The sequence below is a fragment of the Pimephales promelas genome, chromosome 16, assembly GCF_988280905.1.
Source record: "Pimephales promelas chromosome 16, fPimPro1.hap1.1, whole genome shotgun sequence".
In the NCBI taxonomy this organism is placed as follows: domain Eukaryota; kingdom Metazoa; phylum Chordata; class Actinopteri; order Cypriniformes; family Leuciscidae; genus Pimephales; species Pimephales promelas.
This window is the reverse complement of record NC_142784.1, coordinates 11,348,621-11,361,201: the sequence shown is the minus strand read 5'-3', so window position 1 is coordinate 11,361,201 and position 12,581 is coordinate 11,348,621. Positions and strand designations below refer to the sequence as shown.

The window sequence follows — 12,581 nt, the reverse complement described above, 5'->3', positions numbered from 1 at the left end:
TAGCAACATGCTAACAGCCACTCAGAACGCTTTAACAATCATACAGAAACACCATGGAAACCATCCTGAACACCCTAGCAACTGCATAGCAACATACTTAGCAATGACATAAAACTGTCCATCCAGAGCACCCTAGTGTCCGAGTAGCATCAATGACTCAGAACACTACTTTATCGCTACTAGCGATTTCGGGACCAGACATGTGACGTAGTGAGTAGGAAATAAAGCCGTGAAATCAAGGCCCCGCCCTCACTCTAGCAGAATCAATTGCAAGTACACTCTCCTGCACTTTAAAAAAATGAATTATAGAAATTTACAGGTATGTGTTAAATTTAAAGTTCCAATCTGAAGATCCCGAAAAAAGTCTGATGGTACTTCAGTGACTACTTCGCTCAGAGAACCTGTCGATCACAGCTCTCAATCATGACATCACCACCACCGCATCAAATACTTATTTAAAAACAAACACTTGAAATTACATCAGCGTGATAAAAAGTACAGTAAATGACAGAAACCATCTTTGGGAAAACGATATTTAAAGAGTAATTTAATTGTTTAGTTGGTCTCACGTGCCGCTAAATAACACGGGGAGGCGGGGTTTATGACCTATACTAGGACCGGCCACCGGGGGGCCATTGAGACGTTTTGGCTTCACTTTTCAGGGCTTGTGCGGCACGCATGGTTGTGATTGGCAGAGTGTGTTTGGGAAATATCCCACCCCTCCATAACCGCAAGCTCTACTCAGATGTAAATATTAAGGATACTTAAAAATGTTAACGAACAAGATGATCATGCAGATTTCTTGCACAGACTTTGTAAGCATGGATTTCATAGGACGGTTTGGAGTTGTTGTTTTTGTTTCTTATACCGTTTAGATATGATGGTATACACCATTTAGTCAAGATTTTTTTTTTTTCGGAAAACTATGGTAATACATGATTCCAAAACCCTTTCTTAGGAAAATGAACCTAAGTTGAACAGTCTTACAAAAGCGAGAGCTTACAAAAGCAACAGTAAACACTACATCAACACTGTAATGTTAGCTAGCAGGCTAGCGGAGGCAAAGCTTGGCCCTTTCTTTACATCGTAGCAATAACATAAAACATATATAATAGAAAATGCAACTACAAATAGTAAGACATATGAACAAGATGAGATCCCTAAACAACAGATTATCCCGACAAAGTGGGAACTGCTCCATTTCAAGAGAAGCTTTTGTGCGTAGCCTGCAGCTGTACTCCATATAATGTGCAGCACACAGTTAAACGTTGGGATTATTATATTCAGGGACAGTGTTATTGTGCACATTGTCATTATTTTTGAATTTGGAGCTTTCCAGACTGAGAAAAGCAAGAAAATGTATTTTTGGCTTATGTGGATGAAAGACAACAACTCCCAGAATGCACTTGCTTCGCTGCTCTAGGAGGCCACGCCTACCGGTAACAGAGCGCAGTGGTTGAACAACAAGTCTAGGCTACTAGTGAGTCTCCGTAATGAATCTGCCTAAAAATGTGTTTCGAGATCACCCAAAATGTCCGGGATTCGGCTTTTGCGTTCTACAGTCGCAATTCGTCATGTTTACTGTGGCGAGCGGGACGAGTGAGGGCCGCGGGAGAACGGCGCGACGCCGGTGGCGTGATTACCGATGAGCGACACCTGTGAGACGCACCGCTCTCGTATCTCTCACGGAGGAGCGGGAATTTTCTTAGCAATGTTACAACGCACATCAACCGATCACTTGTTTAGCATTCATGTAAACACGACATTCAGATTCACCAATCAGAATGAATTCAGTTAGACTGAAACAAGAGCTGTGCATGTAAACAATGAACGTCGACTGCAGAAAGCAAAAGCTGAATCCCGGAGATCGACGGCCGGACATATCCGGGAAAAAGAGGATGGTAACCCATAATACTCCGCTTTCTCCACAGAACAAGAGCCTGCTAGCTTAGCTTCCAAAAAAAGATGGCCGACACTATGTGTAATCCCAATCCTCCATAATGCATCTGTCTGCGTATTCAGTACCTTCGTCCTTATTTTCAAAAAGTTTCTGCCAGTGAAATAAAACGCACCGGCACTGATCTGTGATAGGTCTGTTAGGCGCATTAGGTCCAACCCCCTAAGGGCGGGTTTGAAAGGGTGGGGACCACTGCTTGTAGCATAGCTTTAAACCCTCCCGCTTTTTTCCAGGTTACTCACGTATTTTTCATGTAGTCTTCCCGTTTTTGTATTTTCCCCTAAAATATCCCGTATTTTTCCGCTCTGACTGTGTGAGACGTACAAGCTCGGACAGATTCGGCTTGGAGTCGTTCATCCTCGGACGCGGCGCATGCTGTCACAAAAAAAATGTAACACAGCCATGCGAAATGAGGTCTTGCAGGTCTTGCGCACCCAACACGTCATTTTTGGCGCGCTCGTGCGGACGCGTCGAGAATAAAAGGTTTATCCGTGTCAGCGCATGCTCTGATCGGTAAAGGTGCACAGACCTCAAACAAATGGAAGAAAGGTCAAACTAATGAGTTTTGGAAAAACAGCGTCTCTTCAACATAGCGACAACACGTTCTCGCTAGCGCAGGCCGTGTCCCTTTCTTTGCGTATTCCGTGGGCGGAGATTATTTAATTGAGTCGCACTCCGGGAAAATCACGTTGTAGTCCAAACGAGCCGTTCGTTATAGTTCTTAAAGGAGCTAAACGCAAGTCTCTGAGTTTTTGCAGAACTACGCCCCCTCTGGCAACAAGCGAAACTGCAACCAGAGCTGTGCGCGTTCATGGAGGAACACACACACACATACGCACGAGCTGTTCATAACCTAAGGAGCATCAGTCGCACACTGTGCGGCACACATCTTTTGTTACAGTCATAATGAGGTAATACAGTAATAAATCTGCAAGTCATTTAAAATATATGAAAGGAAAGGCATTCGAGTAAATTACACACTTATGTGTGAGAGGGGGAAACGGGGGTAGTAGAAAACTTCGGTTTTTGTGTTTCTCCCTGTGCTTACTGTATCCACTTATGATTGAATTATTATGGAAACACGTTCAGTTATCACTTTGTATAGGACCCGTTTGAGCCCTAGAGCAGAGCGCGGATCTCTCCGTTTGTTGAAAGCCTTCCCGATGTCGACTCTCGTCTTATTCCGACGCCTGGCACTGGACAGACAGAAGTTTTATTTTCTGTCTCACGTGGAGTTTGCGTTGGGGTTTGTAATGAACTCCAAGCCGGTCTCTTTCCGCGCCATATACAGATTTAATGAAGTGCACGTCACCGAAAGCAACAGATATGAGCTGGATTTTATTAATCATCGGCTAATTTCAAAATCAGCAAAGACAGCAATAAGAGAGATCGGCAACAGGCCTGGTAAGATCATTTCATTTCTTTACTTTTAATGAAGATGGTAGTGTTCAGCGTCTGCGACTCACTTTCACTTTGCGATAGATTGCGGCGTTGGCTTGATGAATACACTCAGCTGCTCATCTGAGGTGATGCGCGTCGTCATATATGACTAAAATAACATGACATATAGCTTGGTTTCAACAACCAGATGCATTTACACTTGTCCAGTTTCGTCTGGAATGCGGCACAGACCACGTCCTCAAGTGGTTTGAGCGATCGGATTCGTCTCGAATGCGTTTCGGAGGGCATTTACACCCTGGTCTTTTTACGATCGAATAGCTATCCGATCACAGAAAACGCATGAAGTGACCAGGTGTAAACAGCCCCTTTGAATCCATCGTCTACTTTTGTGGAAAGCTGACTAGAGTTGTGTCGCTCGAGTTGTCTTCTCTGATACGGAGAACGGCGGCGAATAGCTACACGAACCTGCCAGACATAGCCAGGTGAGCGTGAACGCGCATGACGTCACGCCCTGTCTCAGATTCGAGCCCGAATCCCTCTAATATATTTTACTGTACAGGATTATAGAGGCGATCGCAGTGATCAAAGAAGGGCTCATTCAGCTCATCAGGCGATTGTTTAAGCATGTATGGGTTAGAAAACGGCTATTTTTAACATGAAATGTTGCGCAATGCACCTTTAAAAAAGGGGATTCTGTTAAATACAAACGTAAACGTTAAGCTTTGTAACCTTGCAGATCTTGGATTCTTTCAAACACATTTTTCAGCAGTTCATTTACATCATCGTAAACTTTGAATTCTGGGTAATCCCTACTTGGGATTGAACCTGCAACCCTTGTGGTACCATCGCACACAATCTTAACTGTTAAGTTAAGTATAAAGTATGAAGAGTGTGAGAGCGTCACCTTCTGGCAGAAGTGTTGTGTGCTGATGGTGAACACATCCAGGCATCGTGAAGACTTCCTGAGCTCCTCCTGCAGGACGATCAGCTGCCGGGCCTGATCTTCACATCTCTCTTTCAGTCTCTGCATTATCAGCTTCTCCCGCTCGGCATCCACACCGTCTGAACGCCCGCCCAGACGCGCCACACACGACTTCTGGCGCACTGGCAGATATGAAAAAATATGCTTAAAAAAAACTGCTTAAATATATAACGTGTTAGTACGAGAATGAGATTTCCTTCTAATGGTGTTTTGGAGGCCTCCTACAAGGTTTACATGCATCTAACACCAAAAGAAAAAAAGTTAAAAAAGTTAAAACCTTTAAAGGGATAGTTCACCCTATGAAAATTCTTTATGAAAATGTACTTCCCCTGAGGTTGTTCCATCAAACCAAATATTATTCAGACACCAGATATAACGTTTGATATGTTTTTACTTGTTGGTTTAGGATTTTATAGTTCTTTTATGTAAGTAAGGAAAGCAAAATAAAGTAAACTGTGACGTACTATACTAAAAATTCTTCATACAGTGACTACCAGTAAAATTAACACAAATTTGGGACCAAATGAAGAGTTCAGATGCAAAAGCCTCTAAGTGCCATTTGAAATTTTCTTCTAAAATGATCATTTTTATCAAGCTTGTATATTTAAGTTCAGTAAATTCACTTAAATGGCAATGAAGATTACCTATTAATTGTCGTTTAAGTGAAATTACTAAACTTAAATATACAAGCTTGATAAAAATGGTCATTTTAGAAGAAAATTTCAAATGGCATTTAGAGGCTTTTGCATCTGAACTCTTCAAATATTATTCAGACACTTTGACCTGACCATGTGTTTTTTTTTTTTTTTTTTTTAATTGCTAATATGACCTTTTTACACCACGGACTGACTTAAATTAACTATTGCTTGGTAATTGGTTGAGCTAAATTGGTATTATCTAATTGTGTAGTTAAATTTAACATTCTTGTCATTTTGTATTATCATTTTCAAAAAATAGCAAATAAACTATGTTAATGATAACGTGAGAAATGCTGAACGTGTCTGAATACATTTTGGCTTGACTGTATATTTAAACAAAAATTAAAATATTATTACATTCCACACTATTGCTATTTTCACTGTATCAATTGGTCAAATAAATGCAGTGAGCATAAAGGACCTTTTTCAAAAACAACAATCTTACCAAAAATGGATCATCCGATCAGATTTTAGAAGAAATTTTTATAAATATGCCTATATATCATGTTTACAAACTGACATTATGTATTGGTACGTTCCATTTATTGTGTATTACAACTGAATTATTGAGAATTCAGAAATAAAAAACTGAGCAAAGCGTGAAATAATCTTATTGTAAGACCCGTGGTGTCAATTTTTCCTCCATTAGTCTGGAAGCATTAGTGGGGGAATTACTCGCCGGTTTCATGATGGAAGTCTTTAGTCTTCACAGCGTTGCTATGACAACCACGAGTAGCTGGTTAATGAGGGATGTGAAATGACAGTGGGAGGGGTGAGCGGGAGAAAAAGTCACAGGACACTCACCGGGAGACTGAGGCTTGGGACAGACCACTGCAAACCTCTTCGGGGACGACACAATGGGACGGCTGATTTCTCCATCCCTTTGAAACTCCTTTCTGGAGGCTGTAGAGAAACAAAGAGCTGATTTATTATATTATACAGTAGATTAATATAGGGATAAAGTAAGTGCTAAACGTGTCCACTAGCTGGAGCCCTCGGCCCACTAATGTTTCTCTCGTAGTGCGACTGCAGTGATCAGCTGTGATGCAATGCACACTTCAGCCACTAAAGGGCCCTTCAAGAATATCTGTATATATATATATATATATATATATATATATATATATATATATATATACTGCAGAAAATGTTACATATTTGTAATATATTATTCAACAAAAACACTGCTGAAAAAATTAGTTGGTGATTATGATTTTGTCTGTGAAATGATTTTGCTACTTGCTTTTATCTCGTTTTTATTTTTTTTATTTCTTTTATTTGATTGAATTATTTTATTGTACTGGAAAGCACTTTGGAACAACTATGGTTGTGTTAAACTTGTGCTCTACTGCTGCATTGATCAGAAGTGACAGTAAAAATATTTATAATATTGCAAAATATTTCATTTAATGCTGTTAATTTGAGCTTCATCAAAAAAAATCTGAAAGAAATTAAGAAAATAAGCATCACAACTGCTTTCAATATTGATAATAATAAATGTCTCTTGAGGATCAAATCATCATATTAGAATTATTTCATTCTAAAGTAATGATGCTGAAAATTCAGCTTTGATCACATGAATAGTAAATAGTAACAATACCTCACAATATATACTGCTATTACTGTATTTCTGGTCAAATATATTCTTCTTATATAATCATTTGCAATAAAATAAAAGATTTCATAAGATTTGTAAGCCATGAATTCATTGAATTGATTTTTGTCCATAATTACTAGGTTTGCTCAATTCTCTGTAAGAGTGAGGATATTTTTCTCTCATTATTTTTCTAATGATGTCTTCAATAATCGACAGGCTTCTACTTCAGTGTCTCTTTAACACATTTAGATGAAAGAAATATGGGTTTATTTAGTGAAACTTTTATAATAATACTTGAATTTACAGTTCTATACATTTTGATATCTCACATGTCATTAAAGTGAGAAAACATACAGACAAAATGTACAGCTTTTCTGCAAAAATACTGTAGTTGATGTCCATTCTTTGCACACAGAGGTGTAAAAGTGTGTGTGAAGTATGAATCTTGTTGTCAGAATGAATGTCCGAATATCTCCACACAAAGTTGTGCATTCAACTTACGCGCAACGTTGTAAAATCTCATAAAACGTTTGTGAATAAAGCAGGGTGACAATCCCATGTGTTCAAGAGCACAAAAACATCACTTCCTGGAAAAATGGCGTAAAATATCTGTAATAAAAATGGACGAAGCTGCAATCGGAGAAGCGATTCCTCCATCAAGAATGAGACGTGTTATCTTGAGTTCTGATGCTGGTGTTTGGGAATGCGAATAAACCAAATCATTTTAGTATAAGACTTTGGCTCAGGCATTTCAGAACGACCAAACCAACATTTGAGATGCCGCGATGCTACTGGTCCACTGGTTAGTTTGGTCATCCAATCACATCCTCTGTTTAGGCAAAGTCACATGAGTTTTTTGTTGTTGAGGTTAGGGTTTGACTAAATTGGCAAAAAAAAACTATCCGCCTTAATTGAGCACAACGTTTTTTTTTTTTAGAATTTTGGCATTTCCATTCAGCTTTGTGTGTGTGTGTATGTGTGATATCCCAAAATGCCCATAAAAATAGGCGGATGGAAACCGCTTGTGACACACCTCTTCACACAGGGTCATGTGACTACTGCGTGACACAACATTGGTCAGGTTACATTTGGTGGCAAAAGCATCAGACCAATGAATCTGTGATAACCATAACATGCATCATTATGCTCAGGAGCTGGCGCAACTTACCCACGGGTGATGCGCGAGGGGGCGTGTGCAGAGAGCGGCGGCTTGGGGGCGGGGGGTTATGAGTCCTGCTTTCATCACTGCCGCTGAGTGGACCTGTGGAGAACGAAAGAAGAATTACTTACAATTTTTTTTCACAATTCACTTATTTATTGGCATTGATGGTTTCATGGAGAACATTTAAAAGCATATTTCACCCAAAAATGACATTGCTGTCATTAATTACTCGCCCACATGTTGTTCCAAACCCATAAGACGTTTGTTAATCTTTGGATATTTTTGATGAAATCCGAGAGGTTTCTGACCCTACATGGGCAGCAACGTCATTGCAACTTTAAAGGGCCAGAAAGGTGGTAAAGACATTAATAGTCAAATGCGACTCCAGTGGTTCAACTTTAATGTTAAGAAGTGACGAAAACCCCCCAAATAATGACTTCTTCTACGCCATTCTCCTATGCTGTTGACGTAGTGTAAACATCGCTGCGCTTCCTGGATATACGTCAGAATGCCGGTTCATTGTTGGCCGATGCTGGTCATGTGAGCACCACGACACATGCGTGATGCTGATGCAGGAGCAGCCAATGGTGAGCCAGTGGAGGAGAATGATGTGGAAGGAGAAGTTGAACCACTGGAGTCACATGGATGGTTTTAATGATGTCTTTACCACCTTTCTGGGCCTTAAAGACTTGAAATTACACTCGGATTTCATCAAAAATATATGAATTTGTTTTCTGAAGATGAAAGGGTTGGGAACGACTTGAGGGTAATTAATGACAGAAATTGCATTTTTGGGTGAACTAACGCTTTAACACTCATGGTACCTTTGCATCACATAAAGGTTTTTTTATAGTGGAAAAAGGTTCTTCGGGTTATTAAAATCCTCTTCATTTTAGGAAAAAAATGGTTCTTTTGAGAAGATTCTTTGGGGAACCAAAAATGGCATCGATGTGAAGACTCCCTTTTGGACTACTTGTATTGTTTTCTCTCTTTGATTAATTGCTTATACTCGTATTTTTCTTATTTGAAAGTGACTTTAGATAAAACTGTCTATTAAATGAATAAATGTAAGGTAGACTTTGAAAACCTAGACTAGCATTTTATACTACTGTTAAAAATTAATGTTGGAGCCATGGCCTAGTAGTTGTGTTGTGGAGCTCATGCGAGGTCTCATGTTTGAATCCAACCTGCGGTACTTTAATCATTTCTAGAGCTTGACCGATAAAGGATTTTGAAGGCTGATACCGATACAAATATTTTGGGGTTTTAAAATCCAATATGCCGATATATCGGCCAATATATATATATTTTTTTTTTTTCAGAAACGCGCAAAAAAACATTAATTGATTTCCCTAACATAGTTATTTGTAGTTATTTATGAGTTTTAACTAAAATAATATAATAAAGCATTTTAAAAAGAAACTTGTTTCTTTTATTGTCACAACAGAACAGAGGAATATCAAAATATATTAAAGTTCTGATAAATAAAATAATAATTAGTCCCTACATTGCCTTATAATCCTCAGTTGCTGCCTGCCTTCTAAAACCTACTATTTAGCGATTCTAAATCCATTACAGAACGGCAGTCTGCAACACACACTTGGAGTCGTTGGATTTCACACACGTGTAAAAGAAAAGCTAACTTTTATGCACAAGATACGTTTGATACTTTTTGTATCAACTCTATGTCTAAATGTTCACTCCTCGCAAGTGTAACTTACATTTTACAATGCAGGGACTGTAACTAGAGATATGCTAGTTATAAATACAGTAATCATTACTTTATTTAGGTAGAAAAAGTTCATTGTGGTTTCCAAGCTCAATAATGTTAACGTTAGTGGTCTTCCACTGATGATAGTGGTAATAACTAGCTTTGTGATTAGCTTGTCTATGATGAGCCATAATTTAGCAATGGATAACGTCATACAACGTCAATATAACAGGCCAAGGAGAGACGATTGAAGCGTGTTTCGTCCGTTTTTGTTTTATTTTTGAAATATTCATTTATCGGCCATTATAACTGCCGATACCGACATTTTGAAAAATGCCTAATATCGGCCGATAATATCGGTATGGCTCTAATCATTTCCTGTCCTCTATTACCTCTATCGATTTTAAAGGCCCAAAATATTAAAAGTCATCAAAAGTGTGGGATCGGAAAAATGTGTCTCTTATGCTCATCAAGGCTGCATTACTTGATCAAAAAAATACAGTAATAGTATGAAAATAACGCCACAAAACGTTTTCAGCCAGCGCTATCTTAACAGCATCCATGATTCATCCAAGAATAAAGACTGCCATCTTTTACTCACCCTCATATCTTTACGAACCAGAAAGTTCAAGCTTGTCTTTCCCACTCAATGAAGTCATTTGAGCTCAGGACAACATGAAGTTGAGTAAAAAATAACAGATTTTGAATTTCTTGGGTGAACTATGCCTTTAAACATTTCCCTAGATTTGCAAACTCATGGCGGTGTCCAGAGTTATGTGTCGTGTTCTGCTGACACCGCAGACGTGTTGTCTTCACCTTTCTCCTCTCAGATTTACAATGGATTTTTAGCCAGGTCTCAAAAACGCTGACACATCCTCCTTCATGCTCACACTCGCTACAACCTGAAAAAGCCACCGCAAAGAGGCTGCGAGGATTAATGATTAATGCGACACTGTTTGAGATCAATAAACTCAAGTGTTACGTTTTCAAGGGTTTAACTATTCATAATACAGTGCTGTTGTTGTATATGCAAGATCTAATCGTAATAATACTAGCAGCATTCATGGTGTATGCGATTCAACAGCCAAAGGTGTCCTTTTGACGTCTGCAAAACCTTACAATTAACACATGAGCAACCCAGCTAACAAACACATGTTCGAAGAATGTTTCGCTAATGCTAATTGCTAAACGCTATTTCTGAAGGTGCTCTGAATGTCAATGAATAAAAAAACACATGATGCTGATGTAAAATGCTAAAGATACGCTGTCACAAGAATGATTGTGTTCATATCAGCAGGAGATGGAAGACATCGGATGGCAAATGGCATGAGGTGTCGTCAGAGAACACACGACAGCAGGACGTGTGCATTATTTATGATGAAGCATTAAAGGTTTCACTGTCTGACGCCTAACATGTGCATGTACGGTATATTTGATTCACATTCATTTGTGTGACTTGAGATTGTCTTCTAGATAAACTTTTAGAATCGTGGTAAATTCATTTAATAAGAGGAAAACTACAGGAAGCTTTGCATGAATAATAGCAATGGTGAAAATATATTATTTGGGGTTGAGGTCTTCGAATATAGTTTTGGACAAAGGGAGGATTCAAGACAAAAGCCCTCCAAAAACATAGCAATTCATGGTTAAATGACTTACTGAATGATAATTCAAATAATAATTAAGGTGTTCGTCAGGAGTTGATTTGAAATGCAAGGTTGCAATGTAGAGAAAACACTTTTTAAAAATGAAATGATTTCTGTAAATGCAGGGATCCAATGCTGTGCGTCTCAGATTGCAGTGATAGTCACATCATGACTAGTGGTCTGTGTGAGCGATTACACAAAACTAGAAGACTTTCTGAATGTATACGTGATGTTTTTGTTTTTTTTTTCAAATGGAAATTTAAGAGAGTAAAAAGAAGTAGGTGGGAAATCAATTGATTTACTGCCATTGTGAAAATAACATGTAATCATTTTATCAATAAAAAGTAACTTAAGTCTGATTATGAGTATTTTAAAATGTAATATAATCTTAATACAAGTACATTTTTGGAATCGGATTACATATTCCAGATTACATGTAATCAGTTACTAACCACCGGATGATGCAAAATGTATCTATTTTTTGGTAGTTTTCATTGTTCAATTACACTGTAACAATAAAACCCGGGTGAAAACATGTGAACGTACACTGTAAAAAATTATGGTGATTTTAACGGTAAAAAAACTGTTAATTGGTCAACAGATAGATTCCTTACTGTATACGGTAAATAACTGATATAATGGAACATTTAATGTAATTTTACTGTAAAATACTGTTAAATTTACAGTTTTTGGAAGTGAAAAAGAACAAGTCATTGTATAATTTACAGTGAAAAAATGAAAATTGACATTCCCACAATACCCTGTGTGACATTTCACATTTAATGATTTTTTTTAAATAACTGTACATTAGGGTTTTATGTTACATTTAATGTTGTTAAATTAATGCTTATTGATTTTTTTAAACATCCTCATGTTACCATATTGGTGTTTAATGTTTGTGTGAATGACACTGTGCAGCTTCTATATTAGTGTTGATTATCTTGTGGAAGAGCTGATTATGATGAGCTTTGATTGGTCATGTGACTCTCATTACTGCTGTGATTGTTGGCTATCAGTGTATTACAATGGAACAAAACAGATATTAATACTTCAAAAGGTCAGTAAATTAGCATTACATCAGATAATAAAATGCGGTTTATTGCTGTAAAATTATATACAGTTAAAAGTCTACAAAACCTAAAATGTTGCTACCATATTTTTACCATATTTTCCTGGTAACCATTTTTTTCCCGTAAATTTAACGGAATTTTTTTACAGTGTATCCTTAATCTACAAATCTAACTGGTGAAAAATTCACACCTAGAAAAATTATGGAAATTAAAACTTAAAAATCTGTGAGTTTTCAGTAAAATATGGCATGAAAGTTAGAAAAAAAAAAAAACAACAACAATAATGATAATAAAGAATTTAAAATAATAATTAAAGTTTTAATAAATCATTGACAACATGTTTTTATTCCCCCCAAT

The 12,581-nt window shown here is 37.7% G+C and overlaps 1 protein-coding gene across 2 annotated transcripts in view; it reads right to left on the bottom strand.

Annotated features, from left to right (window-relative positions):
• The window catches only part of mtus2b (microtubule associated tumor suppressor candidate 2b), a 54,336-nt gene that overhangs the window by 21,780 nt on the left and 19,975 nt on the right, over positions 1–12,581 (bottom strand). For both annotated transcript variants that reach the window (XR_005620555.2, XM_039660136.2), the window contains exons 5-7: positions 7,804–7,896; positions 5,843–5,941; positions 4,263–4,462 (exon numbers count right to left, since the gene is read on the bottom strand). Coding sequence is in view for 1 of the 2 variants with exons in the window: in XM_039660136.2 (XP_039516070.2) it covers positions 4,263–4,462; positions 5,843–5,941; positions 7,804–7,896 (392 nt within the window). In the remaining variant the exon portion in view is untranslated. The remainder of the gene's footprint in view (positions 1–4,262; positions 4,463–5,842; positions 5,942–7,803; positions 7,897–12,581) is intronic.